At 33.0% G+C, this 23,900-nt stretch overlaps 1 protein-coding gene and 1 long non-coding RNA gene across 2 annotated transcripts; both read left to right on the forward strand.

Moving 5' to 3' along the window:
- The first annotated feature begins 1,012 nt into the window (after positions 1-1,012).
- Positions 1,013-9,413, forward strand: LOC114309904 (putative histone-arginine methyltransferase 1.3). The gene is made up of 13 exons (XM_082872879.1): positions 1,013-1,111; positions 1,763-1,906; positions 2,147-2,250; positions 2,387-2,485; positions 2,586-2,655; positions 3,127-3,223; positions 3,831-3,885; positions 4,591-4,674; positions 7,885-7,962; positions 8,410-8,513; positions 8,597-8,769; positions 8,861-9,012; positions 9,165-9,413. Exons 2-13 carry the CDS (start codon positions 1,840-1,842, stop codon positions 9,249-9,251), a joined length of 1,170 nt encoding a protein of 389 aa, XP_082729005.1. The 5' UTR covers positions 1,013-1,111; positions 1,763-1,839; the 3' UTR covers positions 9,252-9,413.
- A 7,145-nt stretch (positions 9,414-16,558) lies between these two features.
- On the forward strand, positions 16,559-17,960 carry LOC145792173 (uncharacterized). Its single transcript, XR_014331444.1, has 2 exons — positions 16,559-16,798; positions 17,686-17,960. It is a non-coding gene; the product is annotated as an uncharacterized LOC145792173 (long non-coding RNA).
- The last annotated feature ends 5,940 nt before the right edge of the window (positions 17,961-23,900 follow it).

Below are 23,900 nucleotides of genomic sequence, written 5' to 3' on the forward strand. Positions count from 1 at the left end.
AAAATCAGAGTTATATCGTGGCAAAATAACCCCAAAAACACATTGAAATGATAGCTAGCAAGCGTAGGCATGGAGGCATACGCAATGATTCATGTTAAGGCATAAAGGGGGAAACCCTCCAACGCATTGAATGAGTGATAAATGCAAGTGCATGACCATGAAACATGGGTTAAAATCACATTATAAGTGATGCCAAATCATTCAAATAGGCCAAGCAATGCATGCTAGTGGACTTGACACACAAAGCTAACAAACTAGAATGCACTATAGCTATACAAAGCATGGCATGCATGACCAAAAAAACACAAATCAGAGCTAGAGCATGCTAAAACATGGACAAAAGCTTCTTAAAGTTAAGCCAAAAGCATGTTAGAATGACATGTTAAAGCATGATGCATGTTAGGCTATTTCATGGAATTGCACTACAAGTGCATGAGGCATGCAAGAGGTGACCAAACCAAACCCTAACAGAGGTATGACATGGCAAAACATCACTAAAAACATGCTGAAATGAAAACAAAACAAGTTAGAATGACATGCTACTTCATGAAGCATATAAGACTAGTTTGTGAGATTTACACTACAAGTGTATTAGGCATGCATGGAGTGACAAAACCAAGTAAAAAAAGTGGCATGCCATGCTAAAATAAGCCCAAATACAAGCCAATATATGGCCAACATAAGCTTAGCAAACATGCTCACACATGAGGCATATGAAGCAAGTATTCAAGACATAAGGAGAGGGGATGACCCTCTCCTTTTTGGGACCTCAAAACACCCTTCCAGTAGATTGGACACACTGTTTGGCAGCATCTAGTTTTCTTTCTTCGCTAGACTCCATGTTTTGAAGGTTCTTATCGTTGTTGTTATTGCTGTTTACATTCAATATTTTATCACCTTGGATATAGTGAAAACATGTCGATGTTTACATTTTGGTGGCTTTATGATGCAGTTTGGTTTTGCGCTGCTAAATGTGCATGTTTGTTGACCCCTTTACTTTTGAACCAGAACTCTTATTCAAGGGGAATCACAATTCAGTTTAGAAAGGAGGAGGAAAGTAGGGACTTCCATTGTGCATTTGACCAATGGAAGAATGAAGTGGTTGTTCAAGGTGCTCTTTTGATATCCGCCTATAATTTTTGTTGAAAAAATGGATGTATATCTAGTCACCTGTTTGATACAATTTTTTTGTTTTGATTTGTTGCAACCCCTTTTTCCATATTTTATATTTTGTTTAGTTGTTCTATTGAGTATTGTTTGGTCATTAAGATTCTTTAGTGCTTTGCTTGTAATTTGTACAAAGAACAATCGTATCTTGCATGGAACTTTAAATGAGGTGAAGCTTCTATTTGAAGTCATATGTCCCAACTTATTTTGAATGCTTTTGCATAAGATTGTGCCCTAATAGCTATAGGCACTTTAATTGGGTGTTGTATCTCTGTTGGGCATGCGTTTAGTATTGACACCTCTTGGGCATACTTCGGTGATGTGTCCCTAACTCAGATTAAATTTAATTATTTTGGACACTTTCACACGTTTCAAATACTTCTTAAGATTGCCCAAGTGTTCATTAAAATTTTTTTTTGACATTTTTTGATAAGTAAAATTACATTAGAGAAGGTGCCAAGAGGGCACCACCCTTATACAATGAGAAAAGAAAAAAAAAATCCCTAATTAAGATGGAGAAATTGAGATTTTGAATGAGGAGCAGTTGTAAATCATGGTTTAGAGAAGCCTAATTGTTTCTTGTTTTCCCTTGCAGGATCATGTGAACCAAATGGAACATTATCAGCTTCTAAAAGCAAGTTTGATGATAAGATAGAGTCATCTTCTGCCAAAATGTATTTTCATTACTATGGACAATTGCTACATCAACAAAATATGCTACAGGATTATGTGAGGACAGGTAATATTACTGAGCTTTGATTTGTTGCTTGCTGATCTTGTTGTAGGTGTTTACCTTCTATGTTTGTAATTAAAAATTCTTTGTTAAAGGCATATGTGCCATTGTGCTGCTGGTAAAATGCTTTGTATCTTGTCAAACATTTTTGTTTTCCTTAATTGTAAAGAAATGCATGTCTATATTGAGTAGTTATAGATCACAAGGTGCATGCGTGAGTTGACATGATAAACATGCTTGTTTCAGGAACTTATTATGCTGCAGTCATTGAGAATTGCACTGATTTTGTTGGTCGTGTGGTTGTGGATGTTGGTGCTGGTAGCGGTATTCTGTCCTTATTTGCCGCTCAGGTTGCCTAAGTTTTGTTTGTGTTTGTGCATGAAAATATACTGACTTAATGGATTTATCTTTGTTTGTTGGCTTCTAGAATTCTATCCCAACTCCACCCTCTCTTTTTCTCTGCCTCACTTTTTTTTCTCATATCAGGCTGGCGCTAAACATGTTTATGCAGTGGAAGCATCTGAAATGGTAGAATATGCCAGGAAACTTATTGCTGGGAACCCATTGTTGGCTCAAAGAATTACGGTGCAATTTTTTGTTTTCTTGCATTTCAATTTAAATGTTAACGGAGTTAGAACACTGTTTCTTATCCTTTTTTGGGGGCATGTTTTCACTTAAATTATAGGTAGTCAAGGGTAAAGTTGAAGAAGTTGAATTGCCTGAGAAAGTAGATATTTTGATCTCGGAGCCAATGGGTAAGCTTATCATGGCATGTGCGCTATTGACAAATTCTAGTTAACTATGGCATTTTCTGTGATATTAAACATATAATGCCATGTTTGTTTTTTTTATTATTACTATGCAATTTAGTGACACCATCAATGTTATGTTACAAAGTGTGTGTGCGTGTGTTTTTTTTTACCCTCTTTTCTGGTTAAGTAATGGAGACACTTTTGTAACATTATAGAATTGGCATGAAGTTAGTATATGCTTGGACACAAGTGAAAATTGGGAAAGATATCTATTAAAAAAGTGACACATTGTGGTATTTTAGACTGGCACTCCGCCCAGTCTGCATGTTGGACAATCTATTCTATTAATAGTGATGGGGAGATTATCTATTGTTCTGCATGTTGGACAATCTATTCTATTAATAGTGATGGGGAGATTATCTATTGTTTTTTATGCACAGAATGAAGTCTCAGAATCTTTTTTTCTTCTTTTAGGGACCTTGTTAGTCAATGAAAGAATGCTGGAGACCTATGTAATTGCAAGGGATCGGTTCCTTGTTCCTAATGGAAAGATGTTTCCTACGATTGGAAGGTGATTGTACATGTCTTATTTTCTATGATCTTAATGATTTTTGTACCTACACAATACCATGGAAAAATGTTTAATGGTTCTCATTGTCAAACTCCCTTAATCTCTTGTATTAAATTAGAAGACTTTCAGTTACTAGCTTGACTTCCCTCTGTGAACTTATGTGCTTTGACTTTTCTGCATACGTTATGGTGCAAATATCATGCATGGAACATATTGGAAATTCTATAAGAGATGGAAGAAACTCAATTCAAAAGCAACCATGCTAGTTGGCAGGATTCTAGCTTTAGGCCTTGCTTAGGATGTTAAGTACGTTAATTATTGATGTTTCTGTGTTTTTCTTTGATATTTATGTCCGGAACAGTTTTTAAATTTTCACTATGGACTATAAGTGGGAGGGTAGGTGTTATTTATTTATTTATTTGTTAGTGGCTTAGGTATATAGTGGGGTTGGGGTTGACTGAACCCAAAGTGTAGCAAGGGTCCCTAGGAGTGCCTACATATATTTGTTTCACTGTGTTTTATCATATTTGTTGCAAAGATTAATATGTGTGCTTTGTTATGTGTCATTTGTTTGGGTTCTGATGTTTAAGTTTGATTGCTCCTGCAGAATACATATGGCACCATTCAGTGATGAATATTTGTATGTTGAGATTGCAAATAAGGTAAGTGAAATGAGTTGAAGCATTTGTAGGGTTAATCACTATCATGTACCCTGTGATTAAGTGAAGGTTAAGAATGATATGTGAAATTTGCATGACCCCAATTGTAGGTGATTTTCCCCTCCTATTTCTTGTCAAAAGAATTCAATTTCAGTTTTTTTTTTTAAATTTATTTATCAAAAATAAAAATAAAAAATTCAGTTTTTAAATGTAAGTTGACCTTTTGGAATCTATCCAATTAAATAGTGATCGAACTAGTCTTACACCTATTTGTATGCAAATTGTAGTGAACGTTGCATTTTACTGGGACAAAGTCCTGGATCAAAAAATCAGGAACTTGTTTGTGCTGTTATTTTACTTGAGAAATTAAACAAGCAAAAAGGGGACTAAAAACAATATTAGGTCATTGAATTATTTGTAATTTTGGGTAAGATACATTAAATTATATCACTGCTTTTACCCTTCATTATTTTTCCTTGCAAATATGCTGGGCTCTTGTGCTCTTCTTTAATGAAGATAATATCTTCACTAGGAAAATTTTGTCTTCTGTTTTAGAATCAGTTTATTTTTGTTTGGTCACTTGTTGCTAAATGCATCCATTTGCTTTATATTGTTTATTTGTTACTACCATAAAAACTTGTTTTTTGTTGTGTTTTGGTTTTTTTGGCAATGAAAGTGGTCTAATATTTTTTACTCTTATCTACGCAGGCCCTCTTTTGGCAGCAACGAAGTTATTATGAGGTTGATCTAACACCTTTATATGGATTTGCTTTCCAAGGGTACTTTTCTCAGGTTCGTCTTACTTGCAAGCATAATTGTCAAATCGGGATTCGTACCATGAATCGAAATGGTTTCGTACCGAATCGCGAATCGTGAATCGTGAATCGTGAATTGTAAATATTCGGTCACTTTTTTAAATTACTTAAAAGCATATATATCCATACATTTAGATATCAAATATATCTTATGAATATAAAATATTTAGACTTAAATCTATGAAAATGTTATTTTGAATGATAATCACGTAGTTTAATAGGTAAAAAGTTAACAAAGTTCGTATGTAAGATCACCATCTTACCTTTTTCTTTTTTAGATAGTTTTTATCAACCATTCTTAATAAAGATAATAACAAATAGATAAAACTATCAATTTTCAAAGTAACAATAATTAACAATGATATTGATATTTGGACAATAAACAAACATACTTTTCTAAGTAATAGTGAGCAAATAATAAGAAATAATTAAAATATTTTAAAAGGTATAACTAACCTCACACATATAATATTCAATTTAATAAACTAACAATAGATAATTCATAGTGTAACTTTAATTTTAAACATCTTTAGAAGATATATTATGATTTTTTAAAGGGAAAAAAAATGAGAAAGTTAAAAATATGTCGAGTCTGACTGAATCTGATTGGATCCTATTAAAAATTCCATGATTCCTAAAATAACAACAAATCATATATATATGTTGGTTATTTTGGTATTAAATGTTATTAGAAGTTGTTTATGTCATTTTCACTAAAAAGATAGAGAAAAAACGTCTAAAATATGTCAGACATAATAATTTCAAAAATTACATAAATCGTAAAAAGTGAATTAAATTGTGAATCGATTGTGAATCGTGCAATTCACTAGAGATTCACTTCGAATACCCATAGATTCGTATCGATTTTGCAAGAATTGCGAATCCTAAGATTTTGATAGCAGAACTTGCAAGTACTACAAATATTATTGAATTTTTAAGATGGTGTCACAGTTTTCTCATTATGCTTGGCTTTAAATGTCTACAAGTGCATTATAATGCATCTTATTTGTTGAACCTATTCCTGCTCTTTTCCTTCAATAATTTAGTTGTTGATACATAGAGTTTGGTTTGTAGAGGTTAGTTCTTTGAAGTTACATCTTTTGTTTGTTATGCAAAATTTTCTTATTATAAAAAATCACCGTGAAGAACAACATCACCATTTAAAAGCTCTAGAAGGGTATTTTGATTAATAAAATTGGGAGTAGAGAAGAAGGATTTATGTAAACGACCCCATTTGATGAGTTTGGAGGCTTGGTTTGGTTAAAGTTGGGATAGCTGTAAGTAGTGATCATTTGAAGAATGTAAATTTTTCTTAGAACTTCATTTTCATGTAGGATTTAGTTATTTCTATATTGCATGGGTACACACCAAGCTTATGAGTTTTGATCCCATTTGTAAGAGTGTCTTCTTTACCAAGCAGTGGAGATTTTGTCCACGCACATCTAATTCAGATTATCTATAACCTTAGATTGTAAGCAATTTTGAAGTATGTGTACCTTCTAGAACGTCAATAAATTTCATTCTCTTGTTAACACTGAAATAACTAATAATTAAATCCACTAGCATGAATCATTCCCTATTTTACTGGTTCACAGTGGGATTTTTTTTTTTTTATGAAAGGTAGCCCGCCCCTTGGATTGCCACCCTCAAAATCTTTTCAAACATATGGAAATGACATTATTTAAGATATCATAACAAAAAGCAGATGGTCTCAAGGCTTGTTTGAGATGATTTTATTTGTGGCAGGTCAATGTTCATTGAGGTGTGTCCTTTTGGAAGAATCTGTTATTTGTCTTCATTAGAAGCAAGGTTCTGAAAAGCGGTTGCGGTCGCCGTAACGGTGGCGGTGACGCGGTTGCGGTTGCGGGGTGTAAAGGCCGTAGTGTAACGGTTGCGGTAACCGGAACCGTGAATTTTTTTATTTTTTGCACAATTTGAAAAAAACTTACCGATACGCATATTTTTTTTCCATAATCATATTTATTGGGTTAAAAATAAATATTGATCAATTTTTATAAATTTTTAAGTATGATCCAATATATTTCATATTTTTAAATCACTATAAACTGAGTTTTTTACATTTTATTTTAATAATTAATGACTTTATATTTTACAAAAAATCAATCACTAATTATTATATATAAGATAAATAATGACAAAAGTAAAAGAATAAATAAGAGCCTAAATATATATATATATATATATACATATTTTAACCAAACCAAATAGATAATAACCACACTTATTATTATTATTATTATTTTCAAATAATATATAGATAGACATACACAAACAAAATGGTTTAGTGATAGCAGCTGAATAGAATAGCATACATCTTATAGTTTCAACAAATCAATAATATGTTCTTCATCTTCCCTCTTCTTTCTCTCTCTATCTCTTGCTCCTCTATTTTCTCTCTTTATCTTCCCTCTTCTCTCTATCTCTCTTCTCCCATTTTCAGTTTTTTTTTGTGTTTTTTTGAAAGAAACAGTTTGGAACCGTTACGTAACGGTGCGTAACAGGCCGTTACGGCTGTTACGGCACCGTTACGACTGCTACAGCAGCCGCTACGGCCGACGCACCTGTGAATCTCAATCACACTGCAAAAGCGGCCGTAACGGGTGGCGGTAACCGCCAAAACCGTTACGTAACGGCGTTACGTAACGGTTGCGGCCGCTTTTTAAAACCTTGATTAGAAGAGTTCTCTCTCTTCCATGATGTGGGTGATGTGGTCTGTGTAGAAAGAAAAATTAGGAGAAACTTTTAAGGGATTCCAGTTGAAAGTAGAAACTGTGAACACTCACATTGTTAGATTGTGGTAAATCTTGATACAGTCACTGACAGAAAAAAGCTGCCTGCAGTTTCCACATATGAATTGAATTAGGTCAATTTGAACACTCATATTATAAATGTGTTGGCAGGAAAGCATTGTTGAAAGGTTCTTGAAGCATTCAAGTACAATGTGTGTGTGTGTGTGTGTGTGTGTGTGTGTGCACGCCATGGTTACCATCAACTTGATGGTAAAGCATTGTTCAAAGGTTCTTGAAACTTTCGAGTACAATGTGTCTGTGCATACACTTCTGTCTGTCATGTTTATTGACAGTAATTATGTTGGCTTTTCTGTTTTTATCATGGTGACCTCTAATGATCTCTCTCTCTCTCTCTCTCCCCTTTACTTTCTGTACAGCCAGTGGTGGATGCTTTTGATCCTAGTCTATTAGTGGCTCCAGCAATATCTCATACGATTAACTTCACTTCTATAAAGGTATTAGTTAACTGTCTAAATAAGAACTATCACTTGCCAACCACAGTAATATTTATAAAAAAAATACTTGTTTCTTTATTAGCACAGCAATTGTTCTTTCATAGTCCATGACTGGTGGGCATTCATGGATTTGAAGAGGTCAAGTTAAAAAGGTTTTGTGGAATGGAATTACTGTTTCTGTAACTATGGAACTGCTGAAATTATGGATCACAAAGGGGGTCTACTAGGGTACAAAAATGTCGGAGGTTTTGATAGCTGCTCACATTGTCTTTCTTTGCAGGGTATATATGGATTTCTGTTTTGTAAACTTTGTGGGATTGTTTGGGCAATGGAATATGATGCAACCTGATTATGAAACTACCCATAGAGGCTGTAATATATCCATGTTAAATGGGATTGAAGTATGGAATAAAGCTTGATGATTGTCTTATATTTTTCATTCTGCAGGAAGAGGAGTTGTATGAAATTGATGTTCCATTGAAATTCAAAGCCCCTGCGGGTACTAGAATTCATGGGTTGGCATGTTGGTTTGATGTATTGTTCGATGGGAGGTAATCATTTGATGTTTGATTAATAATGTTCCTCTCTCTCTCTCTCTCTCTCTCACAACCATTGTTAATTCCTCATTCTACAGTACTGTACAAAGGTGGCTGAGCACAGCTCCTGGTGCGGCTACAACCCACTGGTATCAGCTGCGTTGTGTCCTCTCTCAGCCACTTTATGTCATGCCAGGACAAGAAATTACAGGTCAACTCCACATGATTGCACACAATGCTCAGAGTTATTCTATTAACTTAACGATGACAAGTTAGTGTTCATGATCTAACTAGTTCAGTTGTATTTGTTTGTTAATAGGATTCTTTAAATGTTCTAATTAGTGGTAAATGAACTTAAATAGCTAAAAGTTGGGCCGCTGGTGCCGGACAAGGAGGAATAGTCCATACATCATCCGGCAAATTTGATCTCAAAGAGCCCTATTACCGAATGTCTCAACCCCAAGCCTATTCAATTGCCCAAGATCAACCAACACATCATCTAAAAAATACACAGGTATTGAATCATCTTTGTCATCATGTTGTGATCCTCATGATTTGGTTTTGAAACAAAGGAATAATGGCACACCATGCCTTGCCATTGTTTTGCTTTTCCTATGCATTTGGTCATTTTTCGAAGTGTTGGTGACTTGGTTTGCTGCTTGGCAGGATATACAAATACAATCACAGGAAGAAGAAGCATTTGAGTTGATGCATCAACCATCTCAAAATGTGGATATTGAGTACATTGAGTGAGTCACTGAAAAAATAAATAAAAAGAAAAAAGAAAGAGAAGCTACTGAATATTGATTGATTCTCTGTAAATTATATCAAAATGAGTAAAAAATTTCATTGTTCAATACCCGGAGAATATCAAGATTTTGACTAGTTGAATAATCAAATGTGGCTTGCTTCAAATTATGTTATCTTGATAACCATTTATACTAGTACAAATTTTCACCGTTATACGAACAAACCTACCAATTAAGTGTTTCTGAAAGAAAATTTCAAATTTCAGAAAATGTTGAAGTGGTGACTGCTAGTTTCTAGGAGCTAGTTCTATTTATACGGTCACTGTTACTTCTTCCGGGATGGAGAAAAACAACAAATATTGAATTATACTACTTTTCCGATTAAATCTCTAGAAATTAAAATTTTCATTCAAATATGCCTTCTAATTTTTCAATTTGATTTTGGGAACAAGTTTATAAGCCAAATTTGTTGACTTATATATGTCAAATTACCTTTTAACTTTTTTAAACGTTTTTTTCGTAATGAAGTAAAAAGGCCAACTTATAAAACACTTCCTAAAACATTCACTTTTGAAAGTTAAAAAGCATAGTTTGTGACCAACTTAAAAAACAAATTGACAAAATTAATTCTAAGGAGTTTTTATACTTTTTTTGAAAAGTTCGAAGAATTGCACATCGTTTTGGAATGTGTAAAAAATTTTATATTTCAAGTCATTTATGTACTCGTTTTGAAATGTTTTTTAAATAAAAAAAAATTCACATATAAAAATTCACATATAAAAATTCATTCCAAATTGATTCTCATATATTATATATCTTACCTTTTTAGCACAAAAGAAAAAAAGAAAGAAATATAATAGAAATAAGAGTATAACTAAATCTACTTTTTAAATAATATATTAAATCTATCTTTTCAAAATTAATGGGACTAATTGATCTATAAAAAAATCTTTAAGGTTAAATAAATCACCATTACTCAAGATCAAATTTATAAGTAAGTTTTTCATTTTAATATTTATTTATAACCAAACCAAATCAAATGGAATCAAACTTTGCATATCAATCAATTGGGTTGACCAATTCGAATATTTTTTTAATATCTATTTATATTCTAAAAAAAACAAGAAGATAAAATGGAAAATTTAGTCAGAGTTTTTTAACAAAAAATAAATCTAAAAACATTCCATTTTCTTAAATAATATAATTATAAAAAAAAATATATCTCACCATTTCCTAGGATATACTTTTTAAGTTTATTATAATGAGATTCACATATTCCTTCTCTATAATTCTTGTCATCCAAACATAATCAAATAGAAATAATTGGTCCATGAAAGAGATATCAGATCAATTCTTGAACTTATTTTTATCCATTCAATGTTATACAATTCAATTTAAGAAAATTCCTAAAATTCAAGTCTCTTCATCTCTTTAACCACCAAAAAAAAAAACATAATTTCTACTTCTATCTCTTCATCTCCTCTCCTCTCATTTGTGTCCTACTAAAGAGCAAAAAAATAAAGAAAAAGATAAAAAGAAAATATAAAAAAGAAAAGAGAGCAAAAGTTATATATAATTATGTGAAAGAATTCATCATTCACTTGGAGTCAAAATTGTTAGTCTCAGCTAATTCTAGACTCTGTTTGGGAAAGTCTCATGGACCTTGACTTCAATTCCGCACTGGTGGTTTATCATCGTCTACTGCACACTTTGCACAAAAACAACACCAACCGTTTAATATACTATTTATAAGATTCATACATAATATTTTCATTTTCATTGTATTTACATTATAAATTTAAATACTGATTTAAAAAATTAAAAAAAAAACTTATATTTCATTCATATTATTTAGAGAAAATTAGTCTAACATCCCTCTCCAACTTTTAGCAATGGGAGAGGTCCACAATAAAAAAAATTTGTAGTCTAAGGTCCCTCACCTATACCCATATATAACACCCATTCTTTCATTTTCTCTCCTCTCCCTTCTTGCACCAAATAACTCTCTCTCTCTCTCTCCTCTTTGTCTGCAACATTGTTCAAAGCTTCATTGGCATTGACTACGACAGAGGAATTCGCACTAACAAGATTTATAAAGCTGATCGTCGATTTATATGAAGATTCTTGATAATGCTTTATACAACAAGATTTATATGAAGCAACGCACTAGTCCTCATTATTGTTCCTCCAATCACTAGTCCTCTGATGAAGATTCCTCCGTCAACAAATATCATTACCCTCGGAGGAAAAATATCAAGAAGCAGAACACTAGTAATCTTTATAAAAGCATTATAGCAGATATGAAAGCAGAAACAAAATGCATCAGTTACATATTCACAAGCACAACTGAAAAATATTTATCATTGCTTCTCTTACTTTTTTCTCGTTTCTTCTTCATTGTCTTTATTGTTGATCTCAATAAACCAAATCTTAAAATCTTCATACAACATTTATTGAAGAAATCCACATAAAAAGGTGTATTCGGGAGCTGAGGACATGGATTCAGCAAAGAAAGTGTTTGATGAAATGTCAAGGAGAGAATGTCTAAAGTCTCTCAAATCAATCTAGAGAAATTTCAATCCAAACCAGAGAATTTCTCTAGACCAACCTAAAAAAAATTTAGTTCAAACCAGAGAATTTCTCTAGTCATCCAATACATGAAGCAGAAGCAGCGATCATTATGCACAAAAGTAAAAGATAATGCTGCCAAGAAAACACAACATCTACCTGGTCAAGATGTACATCTACAGATGTGAACAAAGCCAAAAAAATTTGTGAACAAAGTTGGGACCATGAATTTGTTTAGTAACTTGCTACTGTGGATATTGAGCGGGGCTTCATCTAAAGGGTTCAACTCATTTCTTTCGATGTTTAGAGACGTGCGAGATCAAGGCGGCCAAGTTTATCCAGATCTAGCCAGGTAAGAAAATCATGCAACATAAAATGCTCCCTAAGGATTAGAATGTTGGTTGGTCCTTGTATTTTTTGAATGTTTAATTCTAATGTTATTGTAAAGGGTTTTGTAGAAATATTAGTTTATACATAAATGGTTGCATAAACTGGATATGGAGTAATGGTCAACAACAACAGTATTGTTAATAAATAGAAGTTGAAATAAGAAAAGGAAAAAGAAAAAAAAATTCTCTAGTTTGAACTTAGAGAAATTTCAATTTTCTCTGGTTTGAAACCAGAGAAATTTGGTGTTAGTGATGTGTAAAATTTTCTCTGTGATGTGTCCAGAGAAATTTGGTGTTGGAGATGTGTAAAATTTCTCTGTAATGTGTCCAGAGAAATTTCATGTGGGTGATGTGTAAAATTTTCTCTATGATGTGTCCAAAAAAATTTGGTGTCGATGAGTAAAATTTTCTGTTTGATATATCCAGAGAAATTTGGAATTGGAATTTTCTCTGTGATATGTCCAGAGAACTTTGGAATTTTCTCTGTGATTTATCCAGAGAAATTCTCTGAATCGAATTTTCTCTAGATCAATGTTAAGGGACCTTAGATATTATGAAAATATCAAGTCCCCTTTATGCTACAAAATTTTAATATCAGGGACCTTAAAAAAAAATCGCCATAATATTTTTCTTCATACATGATCTATAGTGAAGCATGAATTGAATTCAATCTCCACCACATATAGCCATTTGTGGATAAATTTGGGGTGCCAAATTTTGAGACCTAGTTTTTTTGTAAAAAAAATAGTCTATGTGGTTTGTCTCCAAAAACATGTTTGGTTGAAAATTTTTAAATTTTTTTTCAAAATCACTTTTTTTTTCAACTACACATTAATAATCACTTTTTCATTCTCTTCTCTTTTTCTCAATCACTTTTTCTCTTATACCCATTTAATCAACTACAAAAATAATAATAATAACTATTAAATCATCCCAAACTCCAACATTTGAAAATTATTTTCAAAATCTATAATTAGACAAATTTTCAAAATTTTTAAATTCTCTTAAAAATTTTATTTTAAAAATAATATGTCAAAACAAAAACCCTATATTTGCTTCATTTTTCTCTCTTCTCTCTCTCCTGCTACACCGAAGACGAACTTGGTTCTCCAGCATTGACTGGATTCCCAAGTAGACCACTTCGGCCACATGGCACAGTCGGAGATCAGTAAGCTCAGCTGCATCTGATAAATCTTTCCAATTTTCTCTATTTGACATTCTCATTGAATTCTTGCTTTTATACAAGTAGGTGATTGATTACATTTCTTGCAAAATCGCATGAGATTCTATATAGATGTAACGCCCTCAAAATAATAACAATAAACCCATCAGATAAGACATGCATTTACATTTAAACTAACCGCATTCCTTTCATTCATTAGAATTCCAAGACAAAAGTATTACATGTTAACCTCATAACAAAATGCCCTACGGGCTTACAGCTTTCCAAGTTAACACTTGGTTACAACAAAGAGTTCTAACTCGTTTACACATTAAGCCCTTGGCTTGAAATTACATGTAATACATCAAAAGTAAAACGACAAAACTATGCTTGCCACTAGCCTCCCAGCTATGTCCTTGGAGGTGGCATGCTTCCTGTACCTGAAAATGATATTCCCATATAGGGTAAGCCACAGCCCAGTAGAAATACACTAAACCAACCATGGACAATGACTAAAACATTAGCAATTGATAGTTGGTCAACACTGATACAATCACATAAATTACATATTTATGTCAACGACTTACAAGTCCCATTTACTTTTCATTTTCCCTTTTTCAACAGATAAGCATGCTAGCTCTATCATCATTTCCACAGATATGTATAAAAACTATATCTCACATTCAGATAAGCATAAAAGCTATATCCACATTCTCAACAGATATGTATATCAACAATATCCACAGATAAGCATACAAGCTGTATCCACACTCTACAACAGATATGTATATCAACAATATCCACAGATAAGCATACAAGCTGTATCCACACTTCACAAAGATAAGCATATGAGCTCTATCTTCACTTCTCTAGACAAGCATATGAGCTCTGTCTACGGAGTTCATCCCCTATCTCCTCCCAATACCTATCCGGTTTAGAGGTACATCCCCTATCTTCCCCTAAACCGCGGAGTACATCCCCTATCTCCTCCTCTACACATAACGTATATAAACACATTGGTTCTATATACAATCACACAATACACACAATTAATGTATTCTATCAACCGTCAAGTTCCATGACACATTCCATTGATTAGTTTCCGTTTACCTAATCATCATGCATTGTCTACAACAATCTCGACTATCCTCCACCGATAGCCCAAAGCAGTTATTTCTAAAACAGAAAATAAATGCACAAATGGATATTCAATCAACATTTTATTTCCTCATTTCTCACCAATTAATTATCCCAATTAATTAAACAATGTAATTAGGCCATTTTCCATAATTACTATTTCAACCCTTAGGTCCCATTTTCATCAATGATTCAACAATCATTCTATTTTTCTATGCCAAACATGCATCTAGGTTTGTTATGAATAAAACCCCAACTTTTGTAAAATTACACAAAAGCCCCAAACTTTCACAAAATTATCAAACCAAGCCCAACATCTCAAAATACCAAAATTTAAAGACAAAACCCATAGAGAGGAGTAGGTTATCCCTACCTTGAAGTTTTAGCCCAAAAGGAGATGAAGACTCCAAGATCAACTTGCTCCAAATCCAAACTTTTTCAGATTAAATCGAAGCTCTCAACGCCCTCTATCTTTTTAACAAAGGCCCTAGGCTAGATTCACACCCTAGGGAGATCAAATCTTAGAGAGAGTGCAAGTTTAGAGAGAGAGGGTGTCGGATTTAGGGTTTAATCAAAGAAAAGGACTGAAAAAGTGATGTTTTAGACGCTGCTGTCCGCTGATATAAAACACGCTCGCTCGAGCGAAGGATTGGTCGCTCGAGCGACCAGACACAGAAAACTCTCGCTCGAGCCAAGAAGTTCTCGATCGAGCGAAGAAAAACCCAGACCGCTCGAGCCACGAAAATCTCGCTCGAGCCAGAAACTACAACTCTCAGGTCCAGAACCGGGGCAACACTACTCTCGCTCGAGCGACAAACTCCTCGCTCGAGCGAAGGACCAAAAATCTGGGCAGCAACACTAGGCTCCCAAACACAACCAACCTGTAACAAACCTGCCCAACACATCCCATAACTCACTATACAAGGTACAAAGGATGCAAACATGATAATAAACAACAACCAACATCCACGGACACATGTCCGGATCACTGTACAACAAGGGTAAACCCGGGATCGCTATAATAGATTTCGTGGGTTTTATTTTCCTGTTCGTTTTTATCTAAACCCCGTTTATGATAAAGTTTTAAACCCACCAAATTCATTTAGATTCCCCAATTCAACTTTCCTCATTTATTTCTATTTGATTCCACATTTTTATTTATTATTATTTTATTTTATTTTTTATTTATTTTTCCTGTGAGTTTGCTGAGATAAATGAGGATAACTGGAAGTGTAGTTGTTGAGAAATAGTTTGTTTTTGTAAGAAAATGTAATTTAAAATTGAATTTCCTAGGGGAAAAAACATGCCTTGTTTTGATATAAGCATTTTGCATTAGATGGTTACCATGTTAGGTTGGGACTGTTTTGCTGAGAAATGTAATTTGGAGGTTTTGACAGGCTAGGTGCAGGCAATGGAGATAGTAGGGGCTAGGTGCAGGGTAGGTGTCAGCTGAGAATCGTATGCCTCAATGTTCGATTCAGGTAAACAATTTGATTCAAATTTTAACTATAATTTACGTTGCTTGTCGTGGTTGATGATTTATCTCAATTAGATATATGAATCTCTTGAGTTTCGAATTCTAATTCTAAGCTCTGTATAATCTGAACCTTTAGGTTCTTGGAGAATCATGTTTTGGTTTGATTCATAATGTTTGTTGTTGAATTCAAACTGTTACATGACAATTATTAATCATTATTGTTGCTCCCATTGAAGGTATTTCTCTTGTAATTGACTTTGGATTGTTGAGTTTTGCACTAGTTCTTGGGATATTCATGGTTATATGATATGATGCACGAATATGGATACGGGACACGTAAATTTTTAAAAAATAGAGGACATGACATGCTGGAGACACGTTTAATATATATAATTTTATTTATTTGTTATATGTCTAAAATAAAAAGAAAAATCATTAATTTTTATACAATTACAATAATAATAAAATTAATAAACATATTTTTTAAATTTTTTAATAAAAAATGATTCTTTTTAAATAAAAATAATTTATTTTATGAATTTTAGGTTTAATAAAAATAAGGATAAAAAAAAAAGTGAGGGAAGAAACTAAAGGAGGAGAGAGAAATAGAAGAGAGAGAGAGAGAGACGGGTGAATCAGCAACAGGGGGAAAAAAAATAAAAAGGAGAAACAAAGGAAAGGGAGAGAGAGAATAGGAGAAGACGAAGAAAAGGGGGGAGAAGAAGGTGGAGACAGAAGACGAAGACGAAGACGAGGAGGAGGAGAAGAAGAAGAGAGCAGACGAAGAATACCTCAGCTTCTTCAATTGATCTGAACAGGTTAGGGCTCCTCTCCCCTCCTCCACTCCCTCGATCTCTTTCTCTGTCTTCTCTCCTCCCTCGATCTCTTTCTCTCCAACAGTTAGGGCTTCGATCCACCTCATGCGTGTCATTTGCATTCGATTCGTAGATGTTGGATTTGAGATCAAACTACTTTTATTCGTTTGCTTATTTATTGTTCTGGCCTAAGATTTTAAGCTCAAATATGGACTTGACTGATGTTGTTTTTGATTTGAATGACTTTGATCTGGATTGAACGGATGCAGATCCTGAGCTAGCTAATTCGAAATGCTACAATCTAGAGTTTTTGGTTCTCTTAGATTTAGGGCTTTGATTTGGTATTGACCTAGAGTTCTATGTGCTATCTTTTTCCCGTTTCTTTTCCATCTTTCTTTCTTTCATTCATTTCATTTAAAAATAAAAATAAAAAAAATAAGCTAAATATTTAAAAACTGATGTTATAATTCCAAAAATAGAGGATGGTTACATAATTACCATAATGCCGTAGTTTTATACGCAAATATTTTTGTTTTTAGGTTGATTTGTTAGCTTGCTTTTTATGAATCCATATCAAGAAATTAGACAAAGTTATGAGCTTTCTCTCTACATTGAATTGGCTTTTCCTTGAGCTTCTTATGGGCTCATGAATTTTGGCAACAAAGTGATTATGATGGGTCAAACAGATTATTGTCATGATGATAATATTGCTAGTTTAAACAGTTATATCTCATCTCATGCTTATGTTTCCTGTAGAGCTGATCTTGTATTTATGTTGTTTACTCTATTCTGGGGTGGTATGACCTCACTTTTCTTATAAAAATACAATGACATTCACCATATGTTGTTGGTCCTTATCGAGCATCTCTTTAATATTGGATTCATTGCAGGGTAGAAATGTCGATGCCTTGATTTTGTATTGACAAGCTGTGCCCTCTCTGTCTCATATCCAAATATGATTTTCCTTTGCCCTACAGGTATGTGTATGTATTGTTTCTTTCGATTTTGCTGTCAATGCTACTTTCTGAATGTGTTTTGTTGAAGTGGAAGTGTTTTAGCTTTTCATTGAAGTGAATAGGTGAGGTTGTTCAACCATAATTTGATTCAATTTACACTTCTTCTATGCGTCTGCTACATAATAAGACTTGATTCTTTCACTCTTTCATTTTTGATTCAGATAGAAAACTCGAAGATCTAATGATAAATTTTTGGTGAAAATCCAATAAAATTTTAGCACATTTTGCAATAGAGTTTGAAGGCAGTGATTTATTGTGCTCCCCTGGTACAACTTCAAGAAATTTGACTTATTTTGAATTGTTTTGAGTGTCTCCTCGACTAAAAAACTTATAGAAAACAGTAGGTTAAAATAGAATTCAGCATAGTAATAAAACAAAACACAACCTAGTTTGAGATTTATTTAAAATTCATTTATTGGAATTTTCTTCTATTACACAATATACTAGGCTCATGGAGGGACTGCCTGTTAAAATTTCATGAAATTACGAGGTAGAGAACTATTTTTAAAAATTCATCAAAGTCAGGCCTCTGCACAATTTCAATTCTGCGCAATCATGAAAACTGACCCCCAAAATAGCTATTCTTTTGCTTTACTAAAGCCTCTTTTCATTCCATCTTGTAAACATGATTTAAAATACATCAAAGATCAATAAATTCATGCTTGAAACAATTTAACAAGAAATTAAAAATTGATTTGAAAAATTTACCAACTAAGAAATTTTTATCAAGCTCTCTAGAAATTGAGTGAAGTTCTGCTTAAGGACTTGTACCTCATTGTGTTTCGAATTATTTTGCAGGGGAAGTGTGGTATTGAGAAACAACCTTCTTATTTATTTATTTATTTATTATTTTTTTTTTGGGGGGGGGGAGGATTGCTCTAATTGAGGCACAATTTTTAAGGTCACAATTTTCTAGATAAGGAAAATTGCTTCTACGAATCATCTTCTTCCTTTTATTGGTGCTTTCACTCTTTCCAAATATTTGGTTAATCGTGAATAGTAGAGTAGAGTCCAATTATATCTTTTGTGCTTGTATAGTATTTTGGTCCTTAACTCTCAAATCTTTGAAGCCCTTTTAACTGTGTCTCTTTGTGATGCTAGCTGTTTAGACATAATTGATAGTTACCTAAATCATTTTGAACTGAAATGACGCAGAAGTGGCTTCGGCAGAGTTAGTACTAGTTGTGGAGAAACATATGTTAGAATCTGCTTCTCTTGATTCTGTTGTTAAAGCCATATTTTTCTTGTTATCAGATATATTCTTGGTGTTGTATGGAAAATTCCATTTTGTGGGGTGTCCAATAATTATCTACTTTATTTTATTTATTTATGTATTTATATGTTTTTTGGGGGACTTTTAACCTCTTTTCCCTTTTAACCTTAACTATGAGATTCTTCTTTTTATTTTCTGAAACAAAATTTTAGTATATAGAGAAAACCAATTGTATTGAAGAAATGCCCTAGCACTGTAAAACGTAGCTAAGGTCTTGCATAAACGATGAAATTCTGATACAGGGAATGAAACAATTACTCATGATAGAAATAAAGGAAGGAACAAAAGAACTTCAAAAATGGAATATCAACACGTAGGTGATTTAGAAAACCGTAAGTGAGGTGTTTAAGTTAAAGTAATATCGTTAAGCTATAATTACTCAGTAAATTCTCTTTCTTAGAGACTAATTAAACTTGAGCCCTGTTTGGTAGAGCTGTGGGAAAGTGCTTATAGCTTATGCCTAAACAGCTTATAGCTTATAACTTTCAGCTTAAGCTGATTTCCAGCTTATTCTTAAAGCATCTCCTGCCCCACTCAAAGAATAAGCTGATTTCTGACTTCCACAAAGTTATAAGTTATAAGCTATAAGCTAAACCAAACACATCAAAATAGCTTAAATTAAGCTGAAAGCTGAAATAAGCTGTAAATAATTTCTGCCAAACAGGCACTTGGTCACTTAAGATAATGAAACAATTAGTGGCTTAAGCTATTATTTCATACAACAAAAGAGAGAAGGATGGATAAAGTTAGAGAGAAAATTTCTTCTTGAGAGGTAGAAGAGAAAAAAAACTTTAAGTGAGTTGCTTAAGTTAAACTAAGATCATTAAGTTATAATAAGTAAGTAAATTCTCTTCCGTAGAGAATAAGCATGATTAGTTTGAGTTAAACTCGGTCATTTAAGAAAATGAAGTTGATTATATATAAATTTTGGTTTAAATTCACTTAAATGAGTAGCAAAAGCAACCCTATCAATGAAAATCTTTCCCCACATACAAACAGACTACCTGATGAAATACATGTTATAGCAAGCTCTGTTATCATGGTTCATTAGATGTTTCACTGTTTATACAAAATGGTAAGGTTTATGCATGATTACAAGTCTGTGGTTCGAGATGACTTACTTTGCCTTGTCTGGAGGAACATCTCTCAACCACTCAAGGTCAATGCTTCCATGTTTTCTAACCATTCGGTTTTAGGAAATCCTGCATAATCATGTAATCATTATTGACTTTATTTATAGGTTTCTGCATTTAGCTTGTTATTACACACGACTAGAGCCATTTGAAGCTGATTTTGACAAATATGATTTGTACTCGTACCTTGATTCACTCTGCTAGCAAGTTGTTCATTCCTAGTTCTCTGATAGAATTAGAAATCTCATTGACATCTGCACATTGTATTGCTTCATAGTCCAGGGAGTCCATAGCATTAACTGATTTACCCTTTTTTGACCAAACTTACCTTTTGCATATAGAGAGCATTAGCACCTTCTTGACTAGGGCAGGATACCTTTTTTCTAGGATTGTATTATTGCCTCTTTGAATGGTTTAGTGAATCTTAGATTTCATTTCTAAATTAGTACAGGGCAACCCTACGCCCCCAATAGGCATGAATGCTACTTATGTGCTTATGTGATATTTTGGAAATGATTTGATTTGATTCCAGGGATCAACTATGAGAAAGATAGGGATTTCATTCCCAAACTTTGGGGAGTCTGATATGGCAGTGATTTGATTCTGTGGCAATCCGAGGTATTTGGGGCAGTAATCCAATTTCAAAGATTTGGGGATTCAATTTAGGCAGTGATTCATATTTTGATCATGATTTGAGTAATCGGTAGTAAATTAGGGCGGTGGTTTCCCGATTATAAAGAATTTGAGTTTGAATTTAGGTTCTTGCCTTAGCAATAAATAAAAAAAAGAAAAGAATGATTGCCTTTTTAAAATTTAAATCTCCAAGAAAACATGTGATTAAAGAATAATTTCTAAAAAAAAGAAACTTTCCAACTTAAGTAGAGCCACAGAGATTATGGAAGGTGTTTGATTGAATAAGAATCTTTAAGTCATTGATTTTAGGGGGAATTTCAACTTTTATGAAAAAGGAAGTGGTGACCAAATCTTCAATTTTGAATAAAATTTGGAATCCCCTAAAAGATATTTGACTAAGGAGACAATTGTTTGATTAGATACTTGGAATAAAATCGAAAGCTCCTTGGGAGGAAAGAATTTTGAAAGAAAACCCGAGTAGAATTTTAGTAATTATGAAATTTTTTTGATCAAACAGAAATCTTTAGATTTTTGACTTTAGATGGAATTTGATTTTATGGAAAAGTGTTGATAAGGAGGTAATGACCGAGTCTCTCACTTTGAAATGAAATTTTGAATTTCCTTAGAAGACATTTGACTATAAGGTAACTGATTGATTTCTTGGAACAAGATCTAAAATTTTTTGGAAATTTTTTGAAAATAAAATTTGAATAGAGTTCGGAAATTATAAAAAGTTCTTTTCATCAAGTAAAAATCTTTGGGCCACTGACTTTAAGGAACCTTAATTTTATGGAGAAATGTTAGACACGGAAGTAATGACCAAGTCTCTCATTTTGAATAAAATTTTGGTTCCTCTATAAGATATTTGGCTAAAGAATGATTGTTTGATTGATTCCTTGGAATAAAATTGGAACTCCTCAAAACATTTGAAAAAAAAGAGGAAAGGAAAACATTGAAATTTTAAATAAAAAAAGGCATTTTATTTTGAAAATGGATTGTGAAAAAAAAAAAAAGAATTGAAATTTGATCACGCACTTTTGAAAATAAATTGGGCCACATTTCGAGAAACAATAAATAATGGAAAGACAATTGTTTAGATTGATCATTTGGTAGGATTCCTTAAAATTGCCTTGGTTGGGAATGGGTGATGATGATGACTTCGAGATCCGATGGTAAGTGTTAAACAAAATTGACTGGGTCCATTCACCTATTTTCAAGTTTGTTGCATAATATCCCGGACATTATTCGTGGGTTATGTTATGTCAATAAGGCAAGCATCAAATTATGCTACTAGTACTGTTTGATCATTCCCTTGTGGAAGGAGAGGTATATTGATAGTATTAACTGATGTATCCTTTTGTGACCAAACTTACCTTTTGCGTATAGAGAGCATTAGCACCTTCCAGATTAGGGCAGGATATCCTCTTTTCCAGGATTGTATTATTGCCTCTTTGAATGATTTAGTGAATCCTAGATATCTTTTCTAAATTAAGACAGGGCTACCCTACCCCCCCAATAGGCATGAATGCAAATTATGTGCTTATGTGATATTTTGGAAATGATTTGATTTGATTCCAGGGATCAACAATGAGATAACCCATGAATAAAGAATTTGATATTGAATTTGGGTTCTTACCTTTGTGATAAAAAAAAGAAAGAAAAAAAAAAAGAAAGTATTATTGCCTTTTTAAAATTTAAATGTCCAAGAAACACATGTGATTAAAGAATAACTTCTAAAAAAAAGAAACTTTCCAACTTAAGTAGAGCCTCAGAGATTATGGAAGGTGTTTGATTGAATAAGAATCTTTAAGTCATTGACTGTAAGGGCAATTTCAACTTTTATGAAAAATGGTAGATAAGGAAGTGGTGACCAAATCTTCAATTTTGAATAAAATTCGAAATCCCCTAAAAGATACTTGACTAAGGAGACTATTGTTCGATTAGATACTTGGAATAAAATCCAAAACTTCTTGGGAGGTAAGAATTTTAAAAAAAAACCGGAGTAGAATTTTAGTAATTATGACAAGTTTTTGATCAGTTAGAAATCTTTAGGTTTTTGACTTTAGGGGGAATTTGATTTTATGGAAAAGTGTTGATAAGGATGTAATGACCAAGTCTTTCACTTTGAAATGAAATTTTGAATTTCCTTAGAAGAACTTTGACTATAAATAAGATCTAAAATTCCTTGAAAATTTTTTTAAAATAAAATTTGAATAGAGTTCGGAAATTATGGAAAGTTCTTTTCATCAAGTAAAAATCTTTGGGCCACTGACTTTGAGGGAACCTTAATTTTATGGAGAAATGCTTGACAAGGAAGTAATGACCAAGTCTCTCACTTTGAATGAAATTTTGGTTCCTCTATAAGATATTTGGCTAAAGAACGATTGTTTGATTGATTCCTTGGAATAAAATCTGAATTCCTCAAAACATTTGAAAAAAAAGAGGAAAGGAAAACGTTGAAATTTTAAATAAAAAAAGGTACTTTATTTTGAAGAAGAATTTTGAAAAAAAAAATAGAAGTTGAAATTTGTTCGCGCACTTTTGAAAATAAATTGGGGCACATTTCGGGAAATAATAAATAATGGAAAGACAATTGTTTAGATTGATCACTCTGGTAGGATTATTTAAAATTCCTCAAAAGTGCCGTGGTTGGGCAACTATCACCTAATGGGTGATGATGATGACTTCTAGATCTAATGGTAAGTGTTTAACAAAATTGACTGGGTCCATTCACCTATCCTCGGGTTTGTTGCATAATATCCCGGACACTATTCGTGGGTTATGTTATGTTAATAAGGCAAGAATCAGATTATGTTATTTGTACTGTTTGATCATTCCGTTGTGGAAGGAGTGGTATAATGATAGTCATAATTGATGTACCTTTTTGTGACCAAATTAACCTTTTGCATATAGGGAGCATTAGCACCTGCCAAACTAAGACAGGATACCCTCCTTTACAGGGTTGTATTATTGCTTCTTTAAATGATTTAGTAAATCCTAGATCTCATTTCTAAATTAGGACAGGGCAACCCTATCCCGCAATAGGCATG

The sequence above is a fragment of the Camellia sinensis genome, chromosome 6, assembly GCF_055761805.1.
Source record: "Camellia sinensis isolate YWXY chromosome 6, ASM5576180v1, whole genome shotgun sequence".
NCBI classification, from domain to species: domain Eukaryota; kingdom Viridiplantae; phylum Streptophyta; class Magnoliopsida; order Ericales; family Theaceae; genus Camellia; species Camellia sinensis.